Source organism: Lissotriton helveticus, chromosome 5_1 (assembly GCF_964261635.1).
Source record: "Lissotriton helveticus chromosome 5_1, aLisHel1.1, whole genome shotgun sequence".
Classification (NCBI taxonomy): Eukaryota; Metazoa; Chordata; class Amphibia; order Caudata; family Salamandridae; genus Lissotriton; species Lissotriton helveticus.
Window position 1 is genome coordinate 499,222,689 of NC_136065.1, and position 12,147 is coordinate 499,234,835.

General features: G+C 44.3%; 1 protein-coding gene across 2 annotated transcripts in view; it reads left to right on the forward strand.

Moving 5' to 3' along the window:
• LOC144754695 (small ribosomal subunit protein bS16m-like) overlaps nt 1-11,711 on the forward strand; it is a 43,871-nt gene extending 32,160 nt beyond the window's left edge. For both annotated transcript variants that reach the window (XM_078642820.1, XM_078642821.1), the window contains exons 3-4: nt 5,229-5,489; nt 8,904-11,711. In XM_078642820.1, coding sequence (XP_078498946.1) covers nt 5,229-5,489; nt 8,904-9,037 — 395 coding nt within the window. In that variant the 3' untranslated portion in view covers nt 9,038-11,711. The remainder of the gene's footprint in view (nt 1-5,228; nt 5,490-8,903) is intronic.
• The last annotated feature ends 436 nt before the right edge of the window (nt 11,712-12,147 follow it).

A 12,147-nucleotide genomic window follows, 5' to 3' on the forward strand; every position in this document is an offset into this window, starting at 1 on the left:
CTTTGTCCTTGTCCTTATAATCTTTTCTCCAGTAACGTTCAGCTACTTTTCATTCCTTTCTAAGAAGTTTCAAGTTCTCGTCATACCAGGGATTAGAGGGGGTGCTACGTCCTCTGGTCCATTTGGCCGGTATAAGTGTGTCGAGTCCCTTAGTGATCCAATCCTGAAAGGCGGCATGCGACGTATTGATGTCGCTAGTGGTTGCGAGGTTAGGCTCTCCTAAAATAGCGGAAAGACCCTTATTTTGGAGTTTGTGCCAGGGCCGTTTAAGACAGGAGGGAGGTGAGACCTTGTTGGATTGGGTATCGGCCGAAATCACAAATTTGACGAGGAAGTGATCAGTCCAGCCCATGGGTTTGGGTGGATCAGCTCTGGCTTCCAAGATATTGGTGAATACAGGGTCAAGCAAGTGGCCAGCAGAGTGAGTAGTGGATTGTATAAGGGGGATCAGTTGTAGGGCTGTTAGGTCCGCTAGGAGATTACTGATGGTAGGATCCGATGTGGAGTCAAAATGAAGGTTTAAGTCTCCTAAAATAGTGAAGTTGGCGGAGCTCATAACCAGAGCGTGGGCTACCTCTAGGAGTTCCTCTGTGAATTTAGAAGTGGGCCCCGGGGGTCGGTAGATGAAAAGGCCAGAGAGGGAGAAATGAGGGCTTGTGGTGATTTTAAAACGGGCACACTCACATCCCGTGATGTCTTCCTTCAGAAAGGAGCAAGAATATGGCGTTCTGTAAATAACGGCGACGCCACCTCCTCTAGAGTCTCTATTAATGGATGTCATAGAGAATCCATCTGGTAACGTAAGATTAGGGATGCTGGTTAGCTCATCCTTAAGCCAGGTTTCACACAGGAATAGTATGTCTGGGTTCTCATCGGTCAATAGAGTATTTACCTCAAGATGGTGCTTTACCAGGGACCTGACATTAAGCTGAGAGATCGTGATCGGAGTATGTTTTCTTATGCTGGTTTTGTGTCGAGGTAGGCTCGGCTCAGATATGACTAAGTTACAGGATTTACACTGAAGACCAGTCTGCCCAATGCAACCCACTAGCTTGTCACAGCGTTGGCCCGGGTTAAGTGCAAGGAGACCACTATACGTTATAGATTCATGACATCATCGTTGCACCGCCCCTCCCACCTCCCCAGAGGTCCGCAGGTACAAGACGGGCGATAGTGAACCCCCACATTCAAGTTACAGACCCAGAGGTGGAGTGTTAGTCTTCGAATACAACCAGCCACTTGCCCCATACTTTGCGGTACTTCGTTGGGCATCCCCAGGTTTCGTAAAAGGGCTTTTCTTGCACTGCGCACCAGTCCACTCCTCTATGCCAACTTGCCAAGGTGGGGGCGACTGGGTTCGACCAGTTAGAGGCAATGTCCCTCTTGGCTACCATCATAGCAGTGTTCAGGAAAAGTTTGTCTGCTCTGGATCCGTTTAGGCCGTCAGTACCCCCAGGAGCGCATGCAGTGGGTTGTGAGGGACTTCCCAGCCCAGGACCTCGGTGAGTTCTCGCTCTATGGAGTTCCAGAATTGTGTGATGGTGGAGCACAGCCATACCATGTGGAAGAAATCTACCTGATGTTGGTTACAACGGTGGCATGATGCATCCGGCCTCAGTTCGGCGCTGTGAAGGCGCCTCGGCAGAAGATATGCCGCGTGTAGGTAATGTACTTTGACCAGACAGAGTCTGGCCCAGGTAGTGATTGTTTGGGGTTCATCAGTGCGTCCCTCCAGTCCTCGTCATCTAGGGTCCCAATCCATCCCTCCCACTGGACCCTTAGTCGGTGTAGTGTGTTTGGAGTATTATTCGTTGAGGAGCGGTAGCTTCAGATAATCCCTCCCTTCCTCAGGTCCCTGGTCATGATTTGGGCCTCTGGTGGGCTGTATTTGGGCAGTGAGGTACCACTCGAGATGTGGAAGCGAAGAGCATGGCGCAACTGCAGGTACCGGAAGAACTGAAGGGTGCAGGGAATATCAGTCCTGAAGATCCTGGAAGGTGCACTCGTGATCCCTGCACCCTCCCCCCACCTCCCACCTCTGTCCCCGAGATGCCAATGAGGTCACAGGCTCTGAATCCGGTCAGGGTGGTAACTTCCTGCCAGGTGCCTTGCGAGAGCGGGGTATATTGAGTACGTTTTTTCGCAAAGAGGCGTGCCAAGCCAGAGGACCCCTCGGGTCACTGTAGGCAAGGATCTGGGGATAGGCACTGCATAGAGCATCCCTTGGATTCCAGGTAGGCCCAGGACGTGTAGTTCCACTCTGTATGCTGGATCTGACCAGCCCCCATTGAACCAGTCGTGTTTTGTGAGGAGGCGGGTTGCCAAGTAGTAGAGGTATAGATTTTTCATACAGAGTCCTCCGTCGAATGGTGGGATTCAGCACTGGGCAAGGGCTAGACTAGGCCTTTTGCCCCTCTGGAGGAATTTGGTAGCCAGACTGTCCAGTTCCCTGAACCAGGTCTGCGAAGAGAGTAGGGGCGTGTTCTGGAGTATTATTATTATTATTATTATTATATTTGAGTTTATAGAGCGCACAGATACCCAGGGGTTTCCCGGCGCTAGTATGTATAGGAATCTGGGTAGTGTCATCATTTTGAATAGGGCTATTCTACCCAGGCGGTTCAGTGGGAGCGACTGCCACCGATGGAGGTCGGCACAGGCCTTTTTCACCAGTGGGGTCACGTTAAGCACCCAAGCCAGGTGGGGAGCAGGGTGACCCAGATCCCCAGGTACTTAAAAGACTGTCTCCGGATGTGTATCCAGGTTTGCCAATCGAAGCAATCCCAAGAAATATGGAGGGGGACTAGAACCGACTTGTAGGAGTTCAAGCGCAGGCCTGAGGTCCGACCAACCAGGTGCAGAGCACGAAGTTACCGGGGTCCGAACTGGGCTGGCTCAGCAAGAAAGCGCTTGACATCGTCCACAAAATGTTTTCTATTTTAAACCACATTTCTTGTTGCTGTTAATTGTGCTCTAAGAAGAACCATTTGCTGAACTGTACTTTGTACGCATTTGGTTTACATAAGTTAGATCACACTTTCAAGGATAATTTGGGCACTGACTTGGCCTCTGTTCTTGGGAACCTTGGGAATAGTGCAAAGATAACCTCCATATCCTGGGTGTGGGAAGAGATCATGTTCAATTTAATGATTATTTTTTTTAGAAAGATAAAACAGCTATTTTTCACCTAGGGCTTTGCTAATTGCAGTGACTAGCATAGCAAATAGGACTGTACAGCCCTCACAGACCTGTGATTCCTTATCAGTTAAGCAATTCATTCTTGAACCAAGAAAGAAAAGAGCAGAGGGCTTCGTGTCTATATTGATGTCAAACATTATATCTAGTGATGTACGCCGATTTAGAACATGGAGTCCTAAACACACTTGAACTGTTAAAAACTGCTTTGATCTCGAACTCCTCCCACTCAAGGTACCACTTGATATTCTATGCACAGCATGTGAACCTGCAGATTCTTTATGTGCTGCAAATAAACTAGTTATGTAGGGGTAAGCAGAGTTTATTAACTTAAGATGCTATTGATTCTCATGCAATCCACCCAGCCTACTACCAGAACATAAAACATTAGGCCATACATATAACACGCAAATTAATATACACAGAGGGGTTGAGGCAATAAGGTACCTCACTTGTCAAGATGTATTAGGCAGAATTAAGGAGTTCTGCTGTGGTGCACCGAACCTGAAGTACAGCCCCTCTCTACTTCAACTAAAACAACTTCCAAAATTTGCATTAGTAAAGTGGCTCAGCACTCACAATGCTAGTTGAAAAAAATCCGTCTCATGTGAGTTCGGCACCTATCTCCTTTCACCTGCAACAGTCATTTACATGGAAACATACTTCTATTGTGCAGGTTGTTCAAATAGAAAAGCTCTATTACAAGAAGATGCCAAGCACACTATATTGTATTCTGAGCACATGAACTCGATCTTGTTTTACTGAACAGAAGGAGAACAATTTGGACAACCAGCACAATATAAGTCTTTCATGACCTAGGAATGGTTGTATTAACATTTGAGCCCTGAGAAAGTCTGTGTAGGACGAAACGCGTTGGCTACTTTGACCACTGTTAAATGGCGTGCTTTTAAGAAGAAAATGAATAAAGAATAAATTAATATGGACATCTTCTCTTTATGTGTTAATCTCACATTATGTGCTATGTTTCCATGAAAATTACTGTTGCAAGTGAAATGAAATTGGTGCCGAACTCATATGAGACAGATTTAATTTAACTAACACTGTGAGTGCTGAACCACTATTAACTGATATAACACGCAAATGCATAATGATGGCACGCTGAAAATGGCGCTGAACAATTCTAGCACACTTCACTCCCCTGATGTCAACTTTGATAACAAAAGTTTCAAAATGGTAACAAAGAAACATACTGTAGGAATTTCCAACCCAAGCAGTTAATGACCGGTATAGGTAGGTTCAGCATAGCACTGTGTACTATTTCATCCACCAAGTCTATTATCACAGGTAAGTAACAATTTTGTACTCTTGATACAAGTGAAATTGACCATGATTTAACAGTGCAAAGCCACGATTACCTGTTTGGAAAGCAGCTCGGCATCTTGGTGAATGAAGGCTTACTGTCTAAAGTAAGATGCTTAGACTGGGACATAAAGCTCGTCTTCATGCGTATAGTTTAGTTTTTAGACGAGTTCCCATTCAAACGTGAACACGGTGTTACACTAATCTCATTCGTTCTCAAATGTAACCAACTTTAAAGCTCCATGAAAGGCACCATAAAGGCATGAACTAGGCAAACTAAAGGTTCATTAAAGCAGTGATGTTTTCTTATTTTTATTAGCTGGTCTTCTTTTGTATCGTTCATTATCAATATTTAAATTTTCTTGTGAACGTTGTAAAGTTGTTTTTTTTTTGTTGTTGTTTTTTTACATCATTGGTATCACGTTCCATACAATTACTTGATTTAGTTCAGCACAATGCTTTGTATGATTTACTTTTGACACCTTTGGTTCTACTTTTCATTATGTTAAACTTGAAATCTATAATAAATAACCATACATTGAATTATTGCAAAGTACTGTGTTTTTGTCAATTATCATTTTGCTATGTAAATAGATTGCATGAACACAGCTTGTTTTGCGTTTTACAATACTAGCAAAAGTTAGTTTATACACATTATGTAAAAAAAAAACAAATTTTAAGTAAAATTCACACACGCTTCCTTTTCTGTTTAGCTCCTAACCTCTTGAAATATTACCACAAGGGACATGTTGTTGTTCGGTTGGCACTGCGTGGCTGCACCAACAGACCTTTCTATCTCATTGTGGCTGCATTCAACAAGCGTGCTCGGGACAGCAAGTATTTGGAGCAGTTGGGGTCCTACGATCCCCTACCTAATGAGCACAATGAAAAACTAGTCAGTTTGAATATTGAGAAAATCAAATATTGGATTGGGAATGGAGCGCACACCACTAAACCAGTTGAAAAGCTTTTTGGTGAGTACCAATAACCCTGTTTCGTTTTTTTGTTCGTATTAATATGTTTTCCTCTCATGACGTCTGCCACATTACATAGAGAGAGAACTTCAAATTGTGACATCTTGAAGATCGAACCCTTGCAGGGTCATCACGAAGTCCATTAGGTCATCGATGTCAATAAAGATTTTATTCTGTGTCCTAGAGCGGTTGATGTATTGGAAATCAGATGGATTGTTTTTGGTTTGTTTTGATAGCTATTGGCATGAGTTCGATTGGGCCCAGTCAGCAACTGTCCACATTGTTAGTCTTTGTTTTTTCTTTTTTGCCTTCACTTTTATTGTGAGGGTTGTTGTGAAGTAGAGGGTAGTCATCTGGTATTAAGTGGATGAACTAGGTTTCAATAGTATATTGTGTGTGCTTACGAGGTCTACCATCTCTAAGACGTGGAGTGATGTGGTAATAAATAATGTTTCAGTTTTCTGTTATGGGAAGGTAATATGTGTGATTTGAATTAAGTTTTTAGCATAAATGCCTTTGCGTGGTTTGATTGAGGAGTGAGTCTCTGTGGCTTAGAGGCTCTCTGCATGTTTTGATGGAATCTTCTTTTGTACTGATGCTGAGGGAGAGAACGTCTACAGTGGGGAACTAGGTACCCCAGTAGGTATGACTAGAGAATATCAAGAAGTGAATAGTCAATCAATCATAACACTTGTATAGCGCACTACTCACCCGGAAGGGTCTCAAGGCGCTTGGGGGAAAGGGTCCGCTACTGCTCGAACAGCCAGGTCTTGAGTTGTCTCCTGAAGGCGCGATGGTCCTGGGTCAGCCGAAGGTGGATGGGGAGGGAGTTCCATGTTTTGGCCGCCAGGTAGGAGAAGGATCTTCCGGCGGTGGCTCTTCGGATGCGTGGTACAGCGGCGAGGGCGAGGCTGGTAGACCGTAGCTGGCTGGTGGGCGTGTAGAAGGTCAGGCGGTCGTTGAGGTACTTGGGGCCCAGGTCGTGGAGAGACTTGTGTGCGTGGGTGAGGAGCCGGAACGTGATACTCTTGTTGACGGGGAGCCAGTGCAGGTCTCTCAGACGGCCGGAGATGTGGCTGCGTCGGGGGATGTCTAGGATGAGTCGGGCGGAGGCGTTCTGGATGCGTTGGAGTCTTTTCTGTAGCTTGGCTGTGGTTTCGGCGTAGAGGGTGTTTCTGTAGTCCAGTCGGCTGGTGACGAGTGCTTGGGTGACCGTCTTCCTGGTTTCGGTCGGGATCCATCGGAAGATCTTGCGAAGCATGCGCAGGGTGTGAAAGCATGATGAGGAGATGGCGTTGACTTGTCTGGTCATCGAGAGTGAGGAGTCCAGGATGAAGCCCAGGTTGCGTGTGTGGTCTGTTGGCTTGGGTGTGGTGCCCCGGGCAGGGGGCCACCAGGAGTCGTCCCAGGCGGAGGGCGATGGTCCCAGGATGAGGACTTCCGTCTTGTCTGAGTTCAGTTTCAGGCGGCTGTTCTTCATCCACTCGGCGACGTCTTTCATCCCTTCGTGTAGGCTGGTTCTGGCGGTGTCGGGGTCTCTGGTGAGGGAGAGGATCGGCTGGGTGTCGTCGGCGTAGGAGATGATGTTGAGGTTGTGTTGGTGTGCGATGGCTGCAAGAGGTCTCATGTAGACGTTGAAGAGGGTGGGGCTGAGTGATGATCTTTGCGGTACGCCGCAGATGACTTCGGTAGCCTCGGAACGAAACGGGGGGAGGCGGACTCTGTGTTCTTCCGGCGAGGAACGAGATGATCCACTCCAGTGCCTTCTCTTGGATGCCGATGTTGCTGAGGCGCTGAACTAGTGTGCGGTGGCAGACCGTGTCGAACGCTGCAGAAAGGTCCAGGAGGATGAGTGCCGCTGTTTCCCCGTTGTCGAGCAGGGCTCGGATGTCGTCGGTGGCTGCGATGAGGGCGGTCTCGGTGCTGTGGTTGGCTCTGAAACTGGACTGCGAGGGGTCGAGGGATCCGTTCGTCTCGAGGAAGGCGGCAAGCTGTCTGTTGACGATCTTCTCGATGACTTTAGCAGGAAAAGGGAGGAGCGAGATAGGGCGGAAGTTTTTGAGGTTGGTGGGGTCCGCTGTTGGTTTCTTCAGTAGGGCGCTGAGCTCGGCATGCTTCCAGCTCTCCGGGAAGGTGGCGGTGTTGAAGGAGGTGTTGATGATGTTCCGGAGTTGGGGTGCGATGGTGGAGTCGGCCTTGTTGAAGACGTGGTGGGGGCAGGAGTCGGTTGGAGATCCGGAGTGGATGGTGTTCATCGTGCGGGCTGTGTCTTCGGTGGTCACCGTGGTCCAGGTGCGGAGGGTGGCAGTGGGGGGCGTTGGTTCGACGGTTGGGTGCGTGGATGGTGCGCCGAAGCTGTTGTGGATGTCGGCGATCTTGCGGTGGAAGAACGAGGCGAGGGAGTCGCAGAGATCTTGTGACGGAGTGATATTGTTGTTGCCGGTGCTGGGGTTGGAGAACTCCTTGACGATGCTGAAGAGTTCCTTGCTGTCGTGGGCGTTGTTGTCCAGCCGTTCCTTCAGTGATTTCTTCTTGGTGGTGCGGATGAGCTGGTGGTGCTTGGGGGTGGCGTGTTTGAGGGCGGTCATGTTGTCAGTGGTCTGGTCGAGGAGCCAGGCTTTCTCGAGGGTGCGGCAGGTCTTCTTGGAGTCCTTGAGTTCGTCGGTGAACCAGGATGCCTTCTTGCTTCTGGGTCTGCAGGGAGGGTTCTTCAATGGACTAATCAAAATCAGGCTGTGATGCTAAACTTTGCATTGGCTTAGCCAACTATTTTCAGATCGGCTTCCTTAAAGAGGCAAACATCTAGAAATGATGTCCACTCTAGTAAATAGCCTCAATGTATGGTATGCAATTTGAAATCTAATTTTCTCTGTATTATGCTGAGGATCCCCAATCTGACATCATGGAATCTTCTATAATTACTTTATTTGCATTTATAAAAAATATTGGTGCTGGAGAACTACATTTGCTGGTAAGCGAACTTAATTGTGCCCAGCAGTGACTCGTGCACTTGCCACCCTTGCTATTTTTGTCCAGCATACCGGCAGCCTCTATGCGAATATCAGTTCTAGGCTTAGAAAAAGCATTCTGATACTGGCAAGCTCCTAAGGAAGTGGAGCACACGTTTGCTTATGCACACAGCTTTTCTTTCAAAGGATGAATTCTTTGAGTTAGACCCGTTCCTGCTCTAAAGACAGCATGTCCTGTGTCTTTACCAAACAAACCAAGCGGCAGACCGAGTGTTACAGCTACAGAACGTATAAATTTGATATAGACTTGTTGGTGGACACTGGTCATCTTTTGTTACATTAAGGCTCCCACTTACCATAATCTAATACAAAAAACATGACACGTTAACAAATCATCCCATCATGTATTCTGTAATTAGTAACCAAAATACGTTCTTGCTTGCAGGCCTTGCTGGATTGTTTCCTCTTCATCCCATGACCATCACAAATGCAGAAAGGCTAAGGAAGAAAAAAGAAATGGAAGCCGAAATTGTTTCTGAGCAAGAAAACACAGATGTTCAAGAGCCTGGCGCATCATAAATGTGTTTAGGAACATATTCTGAACTTAACAGACTTGGCAATAACGAAAAACGTTTTGGGACTCTAGTTTCAGCATGGGCAAGCAGATAAATACTAAGAATCTGAAAATCTCGCTTGATTATTTTATGGAATTTCAATTGGGGGTCAAATCAAATTGCAAAAACAGTTATATAGTGAAATTGTTGAGTAGCTCACTATTAGCTTGTATTGGGCTGTGATACCAGTCTTCTGTTTTGCGCTCTCTTGTGTTCATAAAAGTATAATTTAAACGCCCCTCCTTCTTTTGTATGTTCTGTTAGACTCAATGCATGTAATAAGCTTTGACTGACATGTTTCTTATGACTCCTTCCACTTGTTCCTGCATGCATTGCTTTTACGTGGTACAAATTGATACCTTTATGGAGCTGTTATTTAAAATCAGTGTTTTTTCCAGCAAACCCTTTAAAAGAAAAATATGAATATTTTCCAACAACGTTTTGTAGTTAAGCAACACCCTGGTTTACAGGTAAAAACAGTTATGGTTTATTTCTTTTACCGGGTCCTTGAAACTTGTGTTATCTGCCCTTGTATACAGTTTCTTCTAATGTTGGTATGTCCCTTTCATTGCCATTTGCATTCTGGTGACTTTCCAGCTAAATATCCTGTTGGCTTTCAGATCGGATTATGATTTAGCTTGTTACTATGTGTTATACGGGTAATGTTTATGATCCTATTCTTGATTAGTTGGGTTTGTTGTATTCAGTGAGTTGTTTGTGAATTTTTTATTTTTGTGCCTCCGATTAAGGCCCGCAGGGCTTCACTATTGCATTGCACAACTAGGTCAGTAGACATCTGTGTCTCTTGTGGTAGCAATGCAGGCAGTCCAGTATGTTACATTAACTGCAATAGCTATCATTAAAATACAGTCCGCCTCAAATTTAAAACCTCTCCATGCGATCACAACATTTTCTTGTGAACAAAGGCACAAGGCTGATGTGTCAGGCAAAACTCCATTTTAATTAAACAACTATAAAAATAGTTCAAGGTGTATAAAGCTTTGCAAATGTATATTGCATTATATGTGCAAAGTGTTTGTTTTGTTTAATATAAGCCCTCACTTTTATCATTGCTAAGCATCTCAGAGGACAAGGTTTGCCAGTTTTGTGTTTGTTAGGTCAATTACGTTTAACATTTCTAGAGCTAAAGATCTAGATGACCATTTGTTACCCCTTTGAAACTCCAGGAATTGTGATTCACTAAATGGCATATGATAGCCAAAGGTGGAGGAGCTGGCCCGCGGGTACCTTAGTGGGTGGACACTCCTTGTGAGTGGAATGTGTTGTAATAAAGATTGTAGGTAGTATAGATTGATTTTGAGTCCTTGTAGGATTGGTAATCTTTAGTTTGTTTAGGTCCGCTCATGCGCAGGTTAACAAGCAAGGCAGAAAAAGATTCAGTTCCTAGGAAGATTTGTTATGATGCTCCCCCAAATTCAAGGTTTAAAAAGTAACAGAGCAATATATGCAGTTCCTTATGAAGTCTCTGCAAAAGAAGCCTACTTGTGTTGTAGGTTCTAAACATACTATTATTTCAGAAGCAGATTGCACAGTTGGGATAACATTCTAATATTTACATATAAACAGTTTTTCTGTTTTGTTTTATTATTCAAATGCTTCCCAGAAATCATGTTGTGTCATTAGTTTCCGTTTGTTTTTCTCCAAAGTCTTGTACATTTGTATAATTTGTGGTTCTGTTTGCCATTCTTGTACGTTTCACTGACATCTTCGTTATTTCACCTCTTTGCTCCAATTTAGTGGTTACTTGCGGATTTATATTCCTGATTACAGTTCCATTGATTCTGTCCAGGGGTCTCTACCCCTTCTCATTAGAGAAGATGTACTATGTTTCTTTATCCAAGCCCTTTACAGGTTAAACAAAGTCATAAGCTTCAACATGCCATTGTTATCAGGGCAAATAACTACTCTTTCTCCTAGTCCCCCTTTTCTTACATTAAGGCACCAGTAACCTGTTTCCGGTTACAGTATACTATGGAACTAAAATAATACGTTGAACAGTACCTTGTTCACAGAAGAACATGTTCTCTGATTTGTCTGACCCAGTTCCTATCTGCTTATGCAAGTTGGTTTCATTTTTATCTGTGTGATCTTTTGTTCCTCTGTGTGCTTTTGGGTATTGTATTTAGATGTGGCTCATAATCATTATATCCATATAAACTGCTACTAATTGTTTGATCTACCAAATGAATTGCCTTTTCAGCGCCCTGCAAAAGTTTGACTTGAGCTTTTCGAAATACAAGCTGCGGCACACCTTTATTTATACAATCAAAACTTTGGTGTGAGTGCACGTCTCAACGAAGTGTAATACAAAGAAGAAAAAGCTTTTATGACACAAATATGGTTGTAGAGTACGGGCGACCATTGTTTGCTTACTATGTAGCACTATAAGCTTTGTCAGGGTTGTTGTAGTGAGTAAAAGAGAAGTGAAAAAAGCAAACAAAACCCCTGTTTCCACGGGCTGGTTAAAATTGGCCAATTTTAAGTAGCTATAAGGTGTACAGTGAATCAGTAGCACTGCAAGTCAAATAAATGTGAAACCCAGACGTACAACTGGGCACTAAACAGATTGTACAAATAAAAGTTGGAATTGAAATCTGGTATGAGCCAGGTGAAACACATACTAATTGAACTGTAATATATTGTGTGAATCTTAAATCTGAAGCGCAATTGAATGCGGTATATCATGCAGTAACTTGTCAATCATGAAGGCAGTAGTAAAATTCGTTTTGTGCATTTGATCACTATTAAACATAGTCTTTTCCCAATAGCTGTTAATAGTATCCTAAACTTTAATTAATGTGAAGTAAGTGTTATCCCTTAATATTTAGTAGCCATGCAAAAAACATTCTTTATTGACAAAGTTTAACAGGACTATCTTTACTTGGGTATATTGAGTGTTACCTATCAAAAAGTCAGGTACTGAAGCTAGGAGAACTGTCACTCCAAAAGCAAAATGATTAGAATCAGATTGAAATAAATACATTTGAGGTCCTCTACGGATCAGGCATCATGATTTGGCTTAGAAGCTCTTTACGAGAAATCATCACGTTCCTG